At 30.9% G+C, this 21,301-nt stretch overlaps 1 protein-coding gene across 1 annotated transcript; it reads left to right on the top strand.

Moving 5' to 3' along the window:
- The first annotated feature begins 8,555 nt into the window (after positions 1-8,555).
- On the top strand, positions 8,556-19,366 carry LOC106691872 (lysosomal proton-coupled steroid conjugate and bile acid symporter SLC46A3). The gene is made up of 8 exons (XM_014437775.3): positions 8,556-8,794; positions 13,939-14,236; positions 15,080-15,375; positions 17,268-17,369; positions 17,450-17,587; positions 17,685-17,768; positions 17,851-18,007; positions 19,205-19,366. The coding sequence occupies exons 1-8, from the start codon at positions 8,599-8,601 to the stop codon at positions 19,314-19,316; spliced, it is 1,383 nt and encodes a 460-aa protein (XP_014293261.1). The 5' UTR covers positions 8,556-8,598; the 3' UTR covers positions 19,317-19,366.
- Positions 19,367-21,301: the final 1,935 nt, after the last annotated feature.

Raw genomic sequence — 21,301 nt, 5'->3', positions numbered from 1 at the left:
AGCAGTAAACAATAACATGAAGTTTTGGAAGGAAAGGTTACTAAAAAAGTTCAAAAAATCCGCTAGGAGCTCTTATGCATTTAACATGACTTTAAATAGGGTTGCTCACGATCCTATACTTATAACATTTAACATGGTAAAACATTTTACATTTAACACAATATCATGAATACCCCTATATAAAAATACCAATTGGGTGGACCCAAGTGAATGAAAAATAGACCTTCCCACTCTGGTGGTATACGTTGAATACCAAGAGATTAAAACCCTTCCCTCTCCGTCATTGAAAGTGACCAGGTTGGTGGTAAACCAAAAATAAATGTATCGGAAGGTGGTTTTAGTGAATGACAATCCCACGGATTTGTATGGATCCATCCGCGTCTACTTGAAGCTTTCCACCTGCTAATGAAGGTATAATATGTAAATATTCGTAATCTTTTACTTATCGATAAACATATCAGTTTAGTATTATGAAATAATTTAGCTAATGGTATTATACAATACCGAGAAAAATGTTAAGTGGACCACTTGAATGATTTAAATTATGTAAAAGTATATACAAATGCTGGTCTCTAATTTTGTTTATTCAAAAGAACAAAACACTCAACATATTACTGATTTAATAAAATTTCGATATGACATAATGTACCTATGTATGCGAATGGATATGTGAACGGGACAGAATACAGTACAAGAGCCGGGAAGATAAAAAGGCAGTTATCTCACCCCAATTTTTGATTACTTGAATGAAAACTATGTATAGTTACTAGTCAAAACTGATGAGTCTGCCAAATATAAGTAGGGGGAATAAAAAATGGCGGCTGTTTCAAAACCTTAAAAAAACATTAATTTGCCATCGGAGCGCTATATCTTAAAAACTACCAACACTAGAAAATCTAAAAGAACATTATTTAAAGAATAATACATTTGCTAAATAAAATATGAGCCATAATAGAGCTATTTACGTCCAATAGTTCTCGAGATATAGCCTTTTAAAAATAAATAGTTCATAAAAATGTACTGAAATATCAGTAGTTAGTGAATCAATTTTGAGAAATTTACATCTCAATAATCATTTGACGTACAAATGTCTATCAGCACTCAAATTAAAGCTAAATAATTGTACTATAAAGTAGTTTATGACCTTTACCTTCGTAGGAATAGTGGTTTTCATGATATTTGCTAAAATAAATTGATTTATAGTTGTTAGGACAATAAGTTTGATTTCTGAAAAACTTTATTTCAAAAACCATTGGACGTACAGATGCCAGCCAGCACTAAAATTAATGCTAGTTAAATTGACTATAAAATAGTTTATAACTTTTATCTTTGTAGGAGTAGTAGATTTTATGATATTTGATAAAATAAATTAAGAAACTGTTAATTTCTAGTTGTTCGTATACAATCTTTGATTTTTCAAAAATATATCTTTAGATCCAAAAGCTGCCAGCATTCAAAATAAAAGAAATTTAACTTACTATAAAGTAGTTTATGATACTTATCTTCGTAGGGATAGTAGTTTTTTTGATATTCGCTTATGACAATAAATTGGATAAATGAAAATATGTCCGAAGAAGTATAAATCAATTTATTTTAACAAATATCATGAAAACTACCACTCCAATGACGATAAACGTATTATAGTACATCATAGCCCATTAAACTAGCTTTAATTTGAGTGCTAATAGACATCTGTACGTCAAATGGTCTTTAAGATATAGATTTTTCAAAACAAATTCACTAACTACTGATCTTTCAGTACGTTCTGTACAACATTTTTATGAAATTTTGCTTTTTAAAAAGCTATATCTCGAGAACTATCGAACGTAAATAGCTCTATTAGAGCTTAAAGTTTAGGAAATTTACTCTTCTTTAAATAATGTTCTCTTAGATTTTCTAGTGTTGTTAGTTTCAAAGATATAGAGAAATCTACATCTATATTTAAAAGCCGCCATTTTTTATTCCCCTTGAATAACTTGACTTTGCAGAATCATCAATTTTGACTAGTAATTATACATAGTATTCATGTAATAAAAAAACTGGGATGGAATAACTGACTTTTTTCTCTTCTCGGGATCTTGAACTAATTCTATTTAAAGTTTCAACGTAAAGAATTAAAAATATTGAAAATAGTTTCGGTATCATTCCCAATAAATGAAAATTCCTCATTTATATCCATCAAAGAACATTCAGAAGTTTGAAGAGAGTTTAAACAAGTTTGACGATAACAGAAACCAGATTCATTGGATTTTATTTCTTAAGTGTTTGCAGAAAATTAGGTTTAGGAGAACAAAGCTCAAATATAAGATTAGAAATTGTCAATTGGTATTGAATAGATTTTATAAGTTTTTTGGTCGTTTAACATTTGTACAACAAAACATTAGTATACACTACGATAATCAGACCAATTTGGACATATAAGATTGAGCTCTGGGGCTCTACCAAACCATCAAATTCCTCCCGTATCCAATCTTTACAATCCTAAATCCTACATAAAATCCTTGATGCTCCTTATTAAGTTATAAATAAACTCATCCACAAAGGCCTTAATGTTTCCTATGTAACCGATCTAGCCCGAACCAGATATTATTCCTTCCATTACAATCTCCCTAACCACTCAAATCCCCTAGTTTCTAACCTTGCATGCTCTTCCATTCCTGATAATCCTCCTAGGCGTCTGAAAAGAAGATGGCCACGGGACCTTCTAATGTAAATTAATGCTTGAAGTACCACCAACGGGTGGTTCCTTCCCAAGATTTGCAAGTTTAAATGAAACATTCCACAGATTTACTTATTGTATTTATTATTTATGCAGTTGTAAATTACATTAAATAAATAAAAAAAAAAACATGTGTAATCAATTGTTTTTTACATTACATTTAAATATGTAGTAAGTGACTTATGCATATTTATTTTGATTGCCACGGTGGCTATGAAACATGGCATGATGGTCCATTTAGTTTTGATAATTTATCTCAGTAATAAAAATATTAGTAATAGTTGTGAGGTTGTGATTGATAACAGCTATTCTGTGATCGGGAGGTTTATCATACGAAGGTATTAACATAATGGGTCTCCTGAGCTAATACACAGTGCTAGACCTAGCAGAAAGTATTCATAATTTATTATATAATCCGTAAATTAACGTAAAAAATTATTTATATTACAATTTATCTACATACTGTAATCTGAATGTTTTTCAAAGTCAATGTTAAAACCAAGAATGCACTCGTCAATGGGACATTTAATCATATTTGACAAATGTTTAGACACTTTGATCAATTTTGAACATTCCATTGTTTGATGAACAATGCAGACTTGAAAAAAATGAAATAAATCCTTGGTGCTGTATACAATTGAAAATAATCCTTTGATACTTGAAGTATGTCATTAATTTTAAATGCCTTACTATCGATATTCATTAGTATATTTATCAGATAAACCATTAGTCGATTGAAAAATATTCTTATTGTCTGAACTCTCTAATCCTTCTTATGTTAGGTTATTTTAAAATTGTACTACTTTCACTAAATTATATATGAAATATCTCATAAGGGTATTGGGAAATATGTAAATATCGAAGCGGGGTGGCACCGTTGTAAGGCGCGATGCTACTAACTCCAAGGAACCGGTTTCTAAAAAATTGTTTTCTGATACACTGTAGCCGTGAGTCAACCCTGTGCTTTCTGGAGACTTCCTGAGGTCCGCCCAGCCTCATAAATTGGGGACCCTTAATTGGGTAAAAATCTGGCGGTCGAGCGTGATTCTGGCCAAATCACCTCCTTGCACAACCATTGGTTTTGTAAAAGTACTTCCTTACAAAGTTCTGAATCCCTGACCCTTCATGGGTTGTAGCGGTACAGATTTTAATTTTTAATTAATTGCGAAATATGTAGTGTAGTATTGTGGTAGTAAATTATTATTTACTTCCAGTAATTACTTGGCCAAAATGGGTGCTGTATTTCTCGTCTACGTGTTGAATCTACAAAGACGGGAACAAAGGGCTTGCCTCATGTTAAAGGATGTAAAGGAAGTAAATTACGTCACGGAATTTCTTTAATTTGCAATAAAATATTATATAATAAGATTAAGCAACCTTTCTTGATTACTTTAAAGAGGCACGATAACATATAAAAACAAATGAGCCGTGTTTTTTCAGTTCAATGTTAAGATTTTCTTTATTTAAGTATTATTTGTTCTATTTTTTATTCTATAATTAATATGATTGCTAAATTTTGTGATTTACATTACATTTACCAAATAAAATCGAGAAACAATTTTTACATTCTTATTTAATTGTAAGGAAAACTTAATTAAACCTCCCTTCCTTATTGTTATTACTTTTATTGATTACAAATAAAATATTCATTAGCAGTGAACCTTTTTGCCACTTATTTAGATAAATGCTTAAGTGCTCCAAACGTCCATTTACCAAATAAAATCGAGAAATTATTAAACAGTTTTTACATTCTTATTTAATTTTATGGCAAAATTAATTAAACCTCCCTTCCTTATTGATTACAAATAAAATATTCATTAGCAGTGAACCTTTTGTCACCAGTGCTCCAAACGTCAAATATTACATCAATGTATATTTTCCATTGAAAAGATTACAATTGTGGTGTTGAGATTGTCAGTTATAATGATCATAAAAATTGGTCGTGACGGGTCACGTTACTAGAGTGGACAATAACCAGATACCAAAGTGGTCCAGTAAAATTCCAAGTTAACCTTGTTTAATTTTTCATTAATTCAGTAATTAATTAACCTTAATTAATTTTTAATTCTTTCAAGTATAGAAAAAAATGCACATTACTTTCTGCTTGAAAAGGGTTCGATTTTTACCTAGACTGTACAAGAGATACAATAAATGTCATCAAAGAGTAAAATTGAAGAATTTAAGGTACACGCTGCCTAAAGCTTTTTTTATTCGAGAAAAATCTAACATTTTCGCCAATTTTTCAATCGGAGCTCCAAATTCTCCACCAATGCACATTATTTAAAGAAGAGTAAAATTTTTAAAATATGAGCTCTAATACAGTTCATCACGTTAAATAATTCTCCATGTACAGTTTTCCAAAAAGTAACGTTTATTCTAAATAATATTTTATTAATACATTTTGGCGAATATTATCGGATTTTATTTTGTGGCAGATTCAGAGAATGAGCCTCGATTTTCTTGACCTGACTAGAATAAGTAAGGGGTAAAATACAAGTACCTACGAAAATTTTTATTTAAAACAACAAAAAATTCCATATAACCTTCCCATATCTTTTTTTTTTATTTTATTTATTTATTTTTTTTATTCCCCTCCCTTACCATTTCTGGCATACGGGGTGCGGGAGCAGTGGGGTAGTGCGCGCTGGGATTTCGCATGCCACTGCTCCCAATGATCTTCATCCGTTTGGTAGTCCCTTCTGGTGCGCATCCGTCTGGGTGCCTCCTGCAAACCTTCCCATATCAAACACGTTCTAAAAAAAACATCTTGTTCATCTTCATATTGCTGCTGCAGAAGTATAATGATCAGTGCTGCCTATTTGGTGGTAATTGTCGGGTATTCCGGTGTTTCGGATAAAATTGATTCATGTTATATGTAGGTGTGCTAGTGCAGTGCCACTAGTCCTTCAACTAGTTACAATTTTAAGGTCTCAGGTAATTTTTTTTTGGGCCAGGATTAGATTTATATTTATAATTATAATTTATATATATATTTTTTTAATAATTTATTTATTGTTATTTACCTCTATATGCATATATCAAATAAATTTGCTGTAAGTGCTATAGTGGCATGATACAAACAAGTGGAGTATCTACCCATTGATAGAACCCAAAAAATATTTCTAGAGGAGATCTCGAGGCCATCTTCTTTTCAAACGCCTAGGACGATTATTATGTAATGAAGGAGAAGCAAATTTTTATTTTTAGTATAATTTTTTGCAATAAGGCTGAAGTATGTAGGATAAAAAGTTTAAGGCTGTTTCGATTTTACACATATAAACATTTTTTGTACTGTTTCTATGACTATTTTTGTACTATCAACCTTTAAGTTGTCAATGTTCCTCCTCAAATTTATGCATTTCTAATTATTTTAACTGTATGTTTAAAATTCACTAGTTATTAATTAAAAAAAAGATATCAATTGGAAGCGATTACCCAAATATTGATGTATTAATAAAAGGATGTATACATATGGCAGTTAAACGTGTCAATTAACGCGGCAGTTAATCCACTAACACTGATAATTGCTTCATTGCATTACTTGAACTATCAACTATAACAACAGAGGTAATGCGACAGTACAATCAAGACCGTAACAATTATATAGCTAGAATTAAAAGGATTCTCCAAGAACGGGGTAAATGGCTGATATTTGTCGGGTAAGGCACTAAGTGGGTATTTTTTGGTACGTAACTGCAAAAATTAAAATTTTAAGGATAAGTAAAAGAAAAATAATTCAAATTTGTTTTAACAGAATGGCCCATAGATTCAGTTTTATTCTGCAATAAAATGGAATAAATAATTTTATACTGGGACATATGTCCACTAAGAATAAATACATGGTTTATACCATACATAATGATTTTTGTCTGGCAAGGATTTACAAGTTACCAGTAGGGAAAATGAAATTACATTGAGTTCTTGACTTAACTACAATTTATAATGTTAATCAATATATGCTTAACTAGATTATTTACAATGATGCGGAGGTTTTGTTATGTATTAAGTGAAGGAATACGTGTTGTTTAAAAAAGAATGGATGAGGATTGACGAATGGAGATAAGGAGAGAGTTCCAAAAGGAGGTTGTACGTATGACGAAGTATTTGCTGAAGAAGGTGGTTCTATAGGAGGGCATATATAAATCAGTCGGTTGGGATCTAGTGTTTCATGAATGGATGGATGAGTGAAGAGTGAGGAGATCAAGGATATGGGTAGGTTTATTTTATTTTAAGAACTTGGAATAGGAAAACACCAAGGAGGTATTGCCTTCTGGAGGTTGGATAGAGCCACTTCAACCCGGTATACCAGCGGGAGACTTGAGAGCGCCTAGGGAACCCAAAGATAAATCTTACAAAAGAATTCATAAGTCCCTTCAGTCTAAACTCTAGACCTGCAGATAGCCCTGTTGTTGGATGTTGTGAAAGTATTGCTGCTTAGGGCGGCGTAAGGATGTTTGGGTATGGTTTCGGAGGGACTTAAAGGTGGAATAGTGCTCTGAACTTCTGGTGCGTCTGAAGCGTCTTCTGGCAGCATCTCGTCTTCTCATTAATTCTCTTATTTCTGAGTTGATCCAGGGTGAGAGCATGCAGGTTGTAACGATCAATCTCCCTTCCCAAGGCTAATATTGTAAATAAAATTATATCGTTTTACAATCAAATAGTAAATACATCTTTGAGAGAGATAGTAAAGTAATTTTAAAAAAAATTACTGTCATCATTTTTATTGAGTGACGATATTACCATTAAAAAAACAAAACACATCGTTGTCAATAAAATCCCAATAAAGATTCAATACTTTGAAATGTTATTAGAACAACGGTTGTACAACCAGGTGATCTGTTCATGATCGCTCTCAACCAGCAGATATTTGTTCCACTTAAGAGGCTAGGTGGATCCCAGGTGGGCATCCTGAACCTACAGGATTGACTCAAGGCTATAGTAACAGATTTGTTTACCACAGCTGAATTCGAACCCAGAACCGGAAGTTCTAAGCTAAACCACTCCCTTCACATGACTATTATTATTATTATTGGCGCGACAGACCATAGAGGTCCAAGGCCTCGCGCGATGTACGTTTCTTATGACGAGGTTTTCATACGGTGGGTTCGTCACTCCCACGCCTATTTTTGTGATTGCCACCCATTGGCTTACGGGCCTCACAAATGCCCAGGGGGAGGTTGTGAGTGAGTATTTCATATTTATATACTTGAAAAAATCCCGGGTAGAGCCGAGGACTCGATCTCGTAACCTTATGGATAGTAGATTGGCGCGTTACCACGCTGCTACCGTGGCCCCCCCTATTGTGACCCCCTCACTCACAAATTACTCACTAAGCTCCCCCAATCCCTTCATATTACTATTACCATATTATAAATGTGCTGTAATAAGTTTTTACATCTTTACTACAATGATATTATCGTTTGATTAATAAACTAGTAAACTTATTGTAAAGTGTGTGACTGTGAAAAACATAATATTACATTTTTTTTTTAATTCACTTTAACCAACCATTTAAAATAATATTCGAATATGTTTCCGTCTGCTTGTATTAAATTTATATTACTCTGAAATTAAATCCCGTTTGATTGAAACTTCAAGTTTAATGTGAATAGATTCGACATGAAGGACACCTGATGAATCGTTTAATTTATCGAAAAATGTCTGTCTATAAATATTTAAAATACCCAAACAATAAAGTTCACAAAAGTCACTGATTGATGTTGATAGATCTCCTGTCAGCTTTAATCAGGTGATGATTATCTGATGGATTTTTTTTTTTCACCGAAAAGTACTTCTGTCTTTAACCAAATTGTAAATTGAAGGAGGAATGTCAGATTAGATAAAGTACCTTAGACTGGTGTAGAGAGTCTTCAGTAAAGATGTCGGCAGCCAAGGAACAAACATCTTTTCTCAACAGCTTGTCTTCAGAACCTGCTATATTTTTCTACGCCTTCGCAGTATTATGGTACAATGGGATATTACCGAATCTTGTTCAACAAAAAGTCTGCAGTCCAGAGTTTCCACCACCTGTTGAGTTCGCTTGCAATGACACAAAACTACTCGCTGAAGCCACTGGTGAATTCATATTCTTTTATTTTAAAATACTCATTAGAGGTAATGTACGCTCCTCACAACTCTGAACTTACCAAGAGATCTCTCTGATATTTGATCTCTTTGAAAGCGATTCAGTAGTCGAGTTGAGAGTTTCTAGACATTATGTAAAAAACCGAGATCCTTCTTACCTTCTCAGTTTCTTAACACGAGATGAGTTTTCATTAGGATCAAAATTTTTGTATATGTTAACTCATATAGTGATCTGACCAGCTATGTAGAATACTGGACAGAATATCTCATCTTTCTATTGACAATTAACTACTGATCCACAAGACCATACTGACACCCTTTTGGAATTACGGACTTGAACTATTGCTAATATCAAATGCATCCAATCCTTTCAGTATTAATTCCTCTGAACAATTATCAAAGTTCCATATTATGCTACAAACAAGACCCTACAACATGACCTCAACATTCCGTTTGTTCTTGACCTTTTACCATCAAAAATCTCAAACTTTCATCAGGACCTATCGCATTATCCTCTTGCACTATTTCTATCTTATTCAACACATTGTCTTTAAAACCTTATCGAAGGTTAAATTTTTTGGAGTTCTGGCAATGTACAGCTTCCTACCATAAGTTCCGGGGATCTGTGGGTCAAATGTCCACACTCAGTCTCCACAGATTATTAGTACCTGTGAAACGGTTAGGAAAGAAGTATTGAGATCTTCTGGAGCCCTGTTTTGCCATCTATCTATGTTCAAAATGATTTATTTTAGGGACATACATTAATTTTGAATTACATATGTTAATTTACTTATTTCACTATAATTTATTTTGTCTATTACCTAATGTTTAATTTTGATGCATGTTAGTTAATTTACATATTTTATCATCATTGTTATTATCAATTGTATATTATATTATTATTATTATTCTTTTCTAACATGTATTATTATTATATGGGCAACAGACCATGGAGGTCTCAGTCCTCGTAATTCCTAATACATCACGCGTTTCTTGACGTGGATTTTTCTTAGCGTGGGTGGGTTCGTCACTCCCACGCCTATTTTTTTTGTGAGTGCCACCCAATGGCTAACGGGCCTCACAAATGCCCGGGCTCCCCAGGTTGTAAGTGAATTTTTCACTTTATATTATGCTTGAAAAAATCCCGAGTGGGACCGGGATTCGATCTGACAACCTCTGGCGCATTACCACCCAGCTATCGCTCTTTCTAACATCTATATATATTATAAATTAATAATTACAACCCTAATACTTATTACTCTAGAATATGCTTGACTGAATTCTTCGATAAATTGTTTTATTGTTTCTCGCCGTTTCTGATGAGTAGATACATAATTATCTATATTTCAAAGTTTGAGTACGAAAGGCGGAATAATTTTTCTTAATAACTTTGATTTATCGTTTTAAAATAAAATCTTCAGGAAAAATTGTTTAGAAAGCATGCTTATCTACAATAATACTTTTCGGAAACATATTAGATAGTGAATAGTGGATGGTATTTGACAAAATTGTTGCTGGATCGTTTTCATACTATTTGGTAACTTAAAAAAAAAAACATGTTTCTTCGAAATGTTGCTGTATGAAATATGGCATCTTTCATATGTTATACTGGTTTAAAAAAAGAAATCTGGGTTTTTCCATTATGGCTCAGCATATTATTTAGTGATTTGGCTTTTCCAAACCTGGCGATTGGGTAAAAAATAAATTCAACTATTTCTATACAATTTGATCTGGAATATTCGGATAGATGATTCAGATAACACAGGCGAAGGCAATATTATCCACACTGAAAGTGACAAAAAAAGATATCCTCGGAATAAAAAAATTCTATTCTCGTTTTGCATTGGAGACATGAAGGAATAAATCTGAATTTGTCTCAGTCGGAGTGTCCGCCTGTCTGTAGCGAAATCCATGTGCCGGTCGTAAAACCTACTAACATCAATCCTATTTTTATGAAATTTTCAGGGTTTGTGCTGATTGGTATATCGAGGATAATTTATCAATTTTATTAAATTCCGCTTACAAAAATGCTGACACACCTTCATTTCAAAAGCGATTTTTCGAAACTTTCGTTAAGTGTAAAACTGATTCCAGATTAATTTTTTTTTCAAATTCTTTCCACTACTTTCGCTTTTATATCCAGAAACTCTTTGCCTCGACACACATACATTTTAAAACCGGTCACGTTGGAGCTTCAGAACGTACGTTATGTTGATTTTTTAATGTACTAAAATCGTACTTTTGGTTTCTGTGAATTAAAAGGTTTTTGGAATTACTTAAAACAAATGTACAGACCTAGATTTGACATCTTCCAATAGTTTCACACTCATAGAGCATTATTATCAAAATGGTGCCTAAACATGGTAATGATTTTATATCATTTTAATTAACGAAAAAAGGATTTAAATTTTTATTCGATTTCTTGAAAAGCTGAAAATTTCTGAAGAACTCTTAAATTCAAAATTATCGAGAATTGACGTAATAATAAAAAAAAAATTGAGCTTTATTAAGATTTAACAATGGACGAAAAAAAATAAACGACGTTTTTTACGCAAAAATTATCACTAAGTTAATTGAATTAAAAAATTAAAGATAAGGGAGGAGTGGAATAGGTTCAACGACCAAGGCATATTCCATTGAATTAATCAATTTTAATTTTTTTCTTATAAAGTTTCGTCTAAAGGCGTACAGAACAAAATCGCCTGTTCGTTATACCTTCTTCTAGTTAGGATACGGCCATTGAAGAAGGGTTACAACAAAAAAAATGATCAATTCGATAGAATAAGCTTTGGTCGCTAAACACATTCCACTCCACTCCTTTACTATCTTAATTTTTCAATCCAATTAATTAAGTGATAATTTTTGCGTCAGTAAACAGCGTTTTTTCGTCCATTGTTTATTTTTAATTAAGCTTTACTTGTTTCCACTTTTTATTTTATTATTACGTCAATTCTTGTTAATTTTGAATTTATGAGGTCTTGAGAAATTCTTATTTCAATAAAAAATCGAATAAAAAAATTAAATCTTTTTTATATTAATTAAGATAATATGAACATATTAACATTATTGAAGCCTCCGCAAATCGACAGTATTTTTGAAGGTAGCTCCGTAGAAAACCAAACTAGCTCGGATATAAACATCGGCGAGGCTAACAATAGACATGAACATATAATAAAAATAAAACAATGAGAAATGAAATAAAGAAAAGAAATTAAAATGAATGGCCTTCAAGGCAAAATTAGTAAAATGAATTGTGAAAAGAAAGAAACAAATTATCATAATTAATATATATACATAATAAAATACTGTGTGACGACTCCGAAGGGTAAGAGACGAGATGGAACAGTTCTGAGGAAAGGATAGTCCACCCCGACGGGTCAGAAGTAGTTGCTTTCATACCTTTTATTTCTGTTTCTGTTGAATTAAAGACGAGAGGTACTCTATTTCAGAATGCCTTGACTATGCGTGTTCATATAGGATAGATAACTAGTTAGAAGATGAATTAACCGGATGAGTTTTATGGGAACTAGTTGTAGGAAGTAAACTTCACTCTGTAGGGAACTGTCGTGAAGGGGATAGCAAGTCCTACAGAAACTAACTGCAGGTCCTTACGAAATGAAGAAGAGGGTAATGAAGGAAAAGAGATCCAGAGAATATAGAGTGAGATAAAAGTCAAATATAAATTTTCAAAAATAGCACTGGAATTTACTAATCCACTTTATATTTTGTTACTCACTGCCTTCTCAGGAGGAGAATTTCCTGAAGGGAATTTTTTGTTCTCACCTCCTAGAACAAAACAAATAAACAATTAAATATATACAAAAGAATGGTAAGTACATATACCGACTATTTGAATTGTCTTGTTCTGCCGGAATGGCATTATAAGAATGGTTGCCGGGTCCGCTGAAGGCGGTGTCATCAGTAATGGCTTATGTTTGCCTAGAATGCTGACTAGGAATGGGGAGGGGCTATTCCTGCTAGTGTTGAAGTGATGACTTCAGGCTGCAGAGCCAGAAATCCCTGCCAAGGCGAGGACGTCGACCAGGGGGGGCATTTGCCACCTCCCAGGTCTTTGTGGAGGGTTAGCACAGGCTTTCATCCCATCAAAGAATTTGATGTGCCTATGGCCTATTCCTAAAGGCAAAATTCACACATCGGTTTATAAAGTTGTGCTGATTTATCTCTATGGGACTATTAAACGCCATTGAAAGATGCTACGTGTAAGGCGTTAGCTCTTAGTGGAACAGAAGATTCTATTGAAATTTTTATTGATTCAAATAATGTATTTGGAAATATAATAAATGGATATATATAATTTAAACTAAATTACTTACAAGAAAAATACATATATAAATACAAGATGTCTGTGTGATGACTATGGTATTTCATGTTATAGCAGCTTGGTTTGTCGTGTAGGGTCGTAACGGTTTTGGCTGTTGTGATAGTTATAGTATAGACCAGCAGATAATGATCTCGCAACAAAATTCCCCAAATATACTTTTGATTGATGGCGTTAAAAGCTTTCATTCTTTTCATAGTTTCAGTTTCACTTTCTTATTTGAGTCTTCCCTTCAATTGCCTATACATTAAATGTTAGGGAACTAGCCCTACTTGATCAAAAATTAACTTTGTATAAAAATAATGAATATTAAAAACAGTAAAATAGACTTGGCTGGCGTTGGAATGCAATTCCTCTCTCAATTTCTACAAGACTAAGGTGCAAAAAACCAAAAAAATAATAATGGAAATGGGAGAAAAATATAAGGTACCCAAAGATGGCTCTAAGTTCTGTCAATAAAAAGTTAAGAATCAAGTAGTAGTTGTGTGGTAATACAATCTTGAGCTTAAAGAGAAACCTCTTTTGCCAGAATAAAATTACTTAAGATCCTAGAACACAATTTGTTAATCTTATATCTAATTATCATCCATCATAGAAATTAATAATAAGTCATTATAAATTTCTATGTTTAATGATTTTATGGCATATGTATATGTAACTTATTTAGTACTCTTTTTGAAAAGTAAACATTGTAAATATGATAAATATTTTTCAAAAACTAAGAACACAATAAATGTAAGATGGAAATGCAATAGTGTTAGTTATTCATTAATATATTTTTTGTAAATGGTTACAGATATAGTTACTACTCGGGTGACACTAAGGGATGCTCTTCCTGCAATGATTTTACTTTTTTCTGGCTGCTGGCGAGATGCAACATCCCTCAATAAGCCAATAATGTATTTTGCAATAATTTCGGAAATCATTGGAATCTCTATTGAGATCTTTGCTTATTTAAATTGGACTATTTCTCCTTGGGCTGCTGTCTTTGCAGATGGAATCATCAATGGCCTAGGAGGGGGCAGCAAGCTATTTTATATTGGAGCTACTTGTGCAATCACTGACAATACAGGAACTGAGGATAGGACAACACGGTAGGTACATTATTATATTAACAATTAGTTATAAATACACTTCTACACCTTCTGAAGTATAAATTAAAATTCTTTTTTATTATGCAATGAGTGTTGGTTATGGTTGTCGGGGTGGCTGCATAGTGGTATATATATATATATATATATATATATATAGTCATGGTGATCATCAATTTAAGAGGGGAGATATTCTACATCAAAAGGCCTCAACAATGCATATTAAATGAGTAAGGTATGCTGGATAGGAGGTGAATTGACAGGAAAATTAGCGAGTTTAATGGGTAGTCTCTGTAAATAACTGATCGATTGAAACTTCACTCTGGTAGATATTCACTTTCAGTTGTGATGGGGATGGTAAGTCCTACAGGTATTCGCTGTAATTCCTTGCAGGAATAGATATTCCAGTTATTGAGTAAGATAGTTATGATATTAGTAATATAATTAAGTAAGATAGGATAGATACTTCAGATACAGAGTGTGGTGCTATCTTACATTCGAGAGGGTAGCCAGCCATATAGGAATTTGCTGTAGATCTTGACGAAAGGATCCCAAAAAGGTAGAGTAGAATATTAGCACAAAATAGAATATCCTAGTCCATGTGGGAGATTTGCACACCTAGATTTTTCACATTGCCTTAAGTCATCTCTCTGGGTTATTAAATATTACAAAGAGTTGCTACACATAAGACGTTAGCTTTTAGTGAATTAAAAGATTCTAAAGTGGAGTAAATATAATTTTTAATTAAATTATTAAATAACTTTAACATAGAACTAATATATTTTTGATACAATTCATTTTATATTTTCCTAATTTTAACTTATTTATTCCTATATTTGATTTCAGTCTCACACTGATTTCTGCTATGATAATGTTTGGTTGCTGCTTAGCTTCTGTGACATCTGGATATGGCCTAAAATATATGGGTTATACGTGGTTCTTAATTTTAGCAATCATTTTCCAAATAGTTAGTTTACTCTTAGTTATGATTCTTGTTAAGGATAAAAAACGAAGAAAAGGGAAAGCAGACATTTTAAAAATGTTCAAACAACTTAAAATAACTGCGTTAAAAAGACGACCTAACAATATAATAATTTGGTTAATGGTTTTCTCTTCTTGCTCACTGACTGTTGTAGCAATAGGTAAGTTGTTAGTATAATTAATTTTTAAAATTAAGATTATTTGTGATAAATTGTGGTGGTGTAATAGGGACAAAGATGGACCTAATCAGGTGTAAAAAGCCCTCTGAAATCCAAGTTTCTGGCAGCCCAGAAAAGTATGGTGAGGTTCTCCAAGTTGTTATATAATTTTGTCATACCTTGTAAGCTAAGGCATATACAAAACCTTCTCAAATCACTTTATAGAATTGCATCATGGCCACTGGGAAATTAAATAATTTAAAATCTTTAATTATCCTTTTTCATAAAATTAATAAAGGACATTCTTACTTTTTGTGTTAACAACCTATAGGTGGGGCATGTATTTTTAAAAATTAATATGACTACTCTATATTAACTAGAATTTTAAAATTTGTTTTTAATATGACTGGGATTGTTATTTTTGACTGTTTTTCCGTTCTTTTGTAGTTGAAAAATTTTAATAACATTTTTTTTTTAAATAGAATTTTTACTTAAAAAAATTATTTAATGTTCTGTTGAAGCAATTCATTTCTAAAAAGTAAATCTAAAATTTGGTAATTTTACAGAACATTCTCAATAATTCAAAAAATAAAATAAAAGTATATGGCAATTTATCCAACAGAAATTATATCTGTAATTTACTTATTTTTCGTTGGTGATGAGCAGTTATGTGCTAAGATCTTTTTGTGCTCTGTGTGATCCACTTCTGTAATATGTATTCCAATATTAGGTACTTTTCTATTCCCAACTATTAATGGGTATATTATATATATTTTTTTGTCTAATTATTCTAGGTCTCACACTGCAAAATGCAATATTGATTAAAAATATGTGTAGCCTCTATTAAAAAAAAACAAAAAACATAATAATTGATAATCAATTAGTCATTTATAGATAAAAGCTACCTAGAAGTTAGAAAATAGATTCATTATGCATATTTAGACTAAGGTATATTAAAAAATATGCATAAGCTGTAGAGTACTGTCATTGAGTGTTAGGAAAACTGATTTAATTGTTTCATTAATATTAAAAGCATGAAAAGCTGTAAATAAATTATGTGGCAATACACAATTATTTTTATCACTCATGCTTAATTTTACACTACATTCCATTTGTGTTATTATGTTTATGAATATATTTTTGTACATGAGATGTGAACATGCAAAAGGGCATGAATCCATGTTTTATTTTTTTAATATTTTCCAAACTATTTAGCATATTCTTTGACATTGTATATGTTTAACCCCTCAAAACATACTAAGTCCAATCTAATTTTAAATTCGAAGTTAATATTCAGAAGGGAATAAATTTCTATTATAAAGGTCTGTGAAATATTTCATGGAATGTATATTTTATTTTATAACACAATTTTGTTATTGTGAAAGAATCTCTTATTACTTCAAATTTAAAAATTTTAAATATTTTCAATTCCATATAAAATTTTTACAAAAATTTGCCCAAAAGTATTGAAAAGAATTTGTATCCAAATATTAAAATACAAAAATAATTTGAATCATTTTTCAATTATAAGGGCACATTCTGGTCACCTTTGTACTCATTTTCACCAAAATTTTATCACAAAATAAAACAACTCCAATTTAATTAAATATTTTTAACCATTTATTCTAACATCTATTTCTGATGTAGTTCAAATATTCTGATCCTATAATAATGTTTTAGAAAAATGATATCTTGAATTATACATATTCTTTGGTTTCATGAAAATATTTCAAATTTGGATTTATTCCCTTTTGCATCTCTACTGCTTATGTTCAACAATTAATGAGCCACTAAGCTAGGAGAGCAGTAGAAGAGGAAAAGTGTGAATGTACTGGATAATTGGTTTCTTATAAAATAAAAATTCGAAATTTAAAAATTTTGAATTTCTTTTGCAGCTGAGGGAAATGTTACTCTTTACTATCTTGAGAAAGGTTTTGGTTTCACAATAGAGGAAGCGGGGGTTTATAGCTCATATCGGCAAATGATTGGAGCAGTGGGTAAGCAGGAAATTTTTAAATATTTAACTGAATAATCTTAATTTTGTTCATTAACAACTAATAAAAGTAATCAATTTCAGGCACAATCTTAGTTCCTCCTATACTTTCAAAGTTGTTAGGATGGAAAGATTCTATAATTGGTATTGTTTCATGTGCTGTGACGATTGTCATGTATATAACAATGGTTATTGCCAAGACAAAGTTGGAATTAATAATATGTAAGTTGTTTTGTTAAAAACATAAATACTTATACTAAAATTTAATCAGTTAGTTCATATTATTCGTTTATAATATTACTTAATTTATTTGTTGCAGTTGCCTTATTCGATTTTATGAGGACATTACTTTTCAGCCTACCAAAGTCAGTCATTTCGAAATGTGTGGATGAAAATGAAATTGGTTGGTAATCACTATGAAATGCTAGTAAAAAAAAATATATAGAATTATTTTCAAATTTAATATGACAACATTCTTTCCTTAGGTGTGTTTGTCAGCTTTTGCATTATTGGGGAGTGCATATTACCAATTGGTATATTTTACCTTTATGACTATATCTACACCGCAACCTCCACAACACTTCCTGGGGCATTCTTTTTGGCAAGTGCTGTTATTGCTGCAGTTTCTTTAATATTTTACAGGTATGTATAAATTTTGTATACTACATTTAAGTTAAGTTAATAATAATCTTGAACAAAAGATAAATACTTGTTTTTCATGGGTTTTAATCCACTTTTTCTCCACTTTCCACTATTATTGTGCAAATAGTCCGGTTTCATTATCTAGTGACATTTGCTAAATTACATAATAAAAATTAAGAATTAACGCAGGATCATTTTTACTTTTATTAGTTTTCTGATCAGCCTCCTATGACTTAATATAATTTCCATAGCTGAGATATCCTATATTTATACTTTCAAAAAGAAAAATGTATTATTATACAAGGAAGGAGTTTGAATTGGAGCTTCCCTGGCTATTTTCAAATTTGAATATTTGATTTGTTATTTCAAGAAACTTTGAAACTTTTTTAATACATATCTAATTTGATCTTTTTTATTTACATCTATGCAGTGAAAAAATACAACAAACACATTTGAAGACGCATAACACTTTTTCTGTTGTAAAATATTTACATTATTTTTTAATATAATTTTATCTTTGGTATATTTTATAACAGGATAGGTATGCATTTACAAACATATTCATATTCCCTGTATACATTTTTGCTGACCTTACATTTTAAGTAAATGTTTGAATCTCTGATATCATGTTTGTTTTTTTGTTTTATGGTTACAAAATTGTAAGGAAAGAATAATTGGAACTAGAAAACCTAAAAATTAAATATAAATACATAATAAATAACTATTAAAATGAAAAGCTTCCTTTAAAAATGTCATAACTACCTTCATATTTTCAATGATTTCAGAAATAAAAAATAAATTAATAGTAAATTATCTATAGTAAATTGACATATCCATTTTCAATTCGGAGGTTAACAGCCTTAGTTGAGGATTATAGACTGATTCATTGTTGTCTTCATTACTTGAACCAGGAAGATTAGGTCAGAAAGAAGCTGGAAAATTGTTATATTAAGTTTTGTAGATTTAACCTTTTAGAGGAAGTATTTCAAATGGTTATTAAAACAAAAAGTTAATAAAATCAAACAATGTGATTTGAAAGTATAAAATAGTTTGGAGGAATATTAAGTTTCAGCGGGTCAGTGGATCAATGAAGTATACTTATTTTTATTTACCCTTTCACCTTATTTTAATCTATGGTCAACAACATCCCCACACTTATTTACTATAATTTAAACATTATATGATTTTAATTTTTAGTATCACTGCTTGTATTTATACTCCTCTCAATGTTAATGATGAAGAAGTGAAAAAAATCTCAAGTGACCTAGAAAAATGTGAAAAAGAGTCTCAACTACAAGAAAAGCCTTAAAATGATTCTGGGATCAAAGGAAAAAAAAAATAATAAAAAACTAAATTATTTGTGGTTTTATTTTTGACTTTTATGTATTACTGCTCTGGAAGTACAATGGTGCAACTGTAAGATTTTGTAGAATTAACTTTATAAATGCATTTTATAGGTATTTCAGAGTCCAGATGATGGTTCTTAATTTTGCCATTAGAGGGAAGGTCCGTTGCTATTGCCCGCATCCTAATTTATCTCCCCCCCCCTGCAGAACAACGACACATTTTTCGGTTATGATTTAAAAGTGTTCAGTTGTATCATTGTACTTTTAGGCAGCAATACGTTTTTCCTTTATTTTTTATTTTAATGATTCCTTAATAACTAATAAATAAATTTCTGAGTGCCGGTTAATAGGAAAAATTTCCTTCATTGAAAAATAATAACATAACATTCACATACTGCAAAATCGGGCAGAAATTAGCTATTAGTTCCAACTACAGCTAATTTTGCCCATCTCTGACATACTGCATTGAGTTTTAACACCCTTAAAACAGGTTTTCAGCATAAACCTTACATATTTGAATCATTATTTTATTTGAAAGTAATCAATCCATTAAAAAAGGCCTCAATACATTAACAGCTTTCATTATTCTCGTGTTTTCCATTTCTTGAATTTGAAATAATCCTCAAGTTTTAGAAAAATCAATTAATTTTTTAACAGGTTAAAAATCCAAAAGCACAATTATGGTAAGATATTAATGTTCTTAAGAAGCCCTACCATACAACTCTGGATGATTATTCTCCATTTTTTCCCACATAGTGTAAAACTTGATAGCTGTAGAAGTAAAAGAAAATGTATTGATAATTCTGAAATAAAATTATACTCTACTTAAATAAAAATGTAAAATTTGAACGATTCATTAATATTTCTAATGTTTCTGTTGTGATGTTAGAAGATTCAACCACATTTTTTTATATCAGTGCATATGTTTAGTAACCCTTCAAATCAATAAATTTACAATAATAATTTAAAAATTATATAGCTATTAAAAGAAATAGACAATTTTTTTTTTACATTATATAGTTTATTTATTTTTTAAATGATGGATAGTACCTCCTCTTGCTGGGATTCTATAATATTTTAAGATTAATAATGCTCATTGTAACATCTGTGATTTTCTTTCACATCTCCACTAAATCTAATAATAGTTAAATAAAAGGCCAGTAGAGTAATTTTTGTGATTTATTTTTATGGCTTAGAAGGCCAGAATGTTTATCTGAAGTTACTTCAAAATAAAATAGCTTAGAATAAAAAAAAAAAAATGGAGGATCGTAATCTTTTGAAATGCATCACATTATAGATTATGTCTGTCTGTAACATAATTAGAAGAGTTGCAATCTTGAGATGGTTCAGTTATGATTGAGATTTCAATATCTTTGTGATTTAACTTTCAAATTTTTCAATATTGAAATTCAGAGTTAAGGATGACCGGATTTGATCATTTACTTTTTTATCAAACAGAACAACAGTGGGAAAAGTCTGAGAAATGTATAAACAAATCTCTTTCATGATGCCACAGCAGAAAGTAATGATCACAAACCCGGTACTAGTATTTGGGAACTCTTTTCAGGATAGGAGGAAGAATTGTTTCCAATGAAACGTTATACCCTATGTTAAAATATATGGTGGTGTTAGTCACATGATATTAATGCAAGTAAAGAGATTTTAAAAATGTTCCTGAAGCAAATTAAAAAAAAAAAAATTATATTAGCATTGATAGTAAAAACCTGTTCCAGCAGTTTATATATTGCTTGATAGCTTAACAGGAAAAAAAATTATCAACATTTAATTCCTTTATTCTATTTCTGCCAAGCATTATAGATATGAAACGTTAATCTCAACATATTTTTCCTAAATACTAAATTGAAAATAATGAGCATACTAACAACTAATACATTTTTTTAATTCTTCATAATACCAGGGCATTCAAAAAGTCCTGTCGTTTTTCGTT

The sequence above is a fragment of the Halyomorpha halys genome, unplaced genomic scaffold, assembly GCF_000696795.3.
Source record: "Halyomorpha halys isolate HHAL.00 unplaced genomic scaffold, Hhal_1.1 Scaffold4004.1, whole genome shotgun sequence".
Classification (NCBI taxonomy): Eukaryota; Metazoa; Arthropoda; class Insecta; order Hemiptera; family Pentatomidae; genus Halyomorpha; species Halyomorpha halys.
Note: the sequence above shows the minus strand (reverse complement) of the source record. Positions and strands in the feature narration are given on the sequence as shown.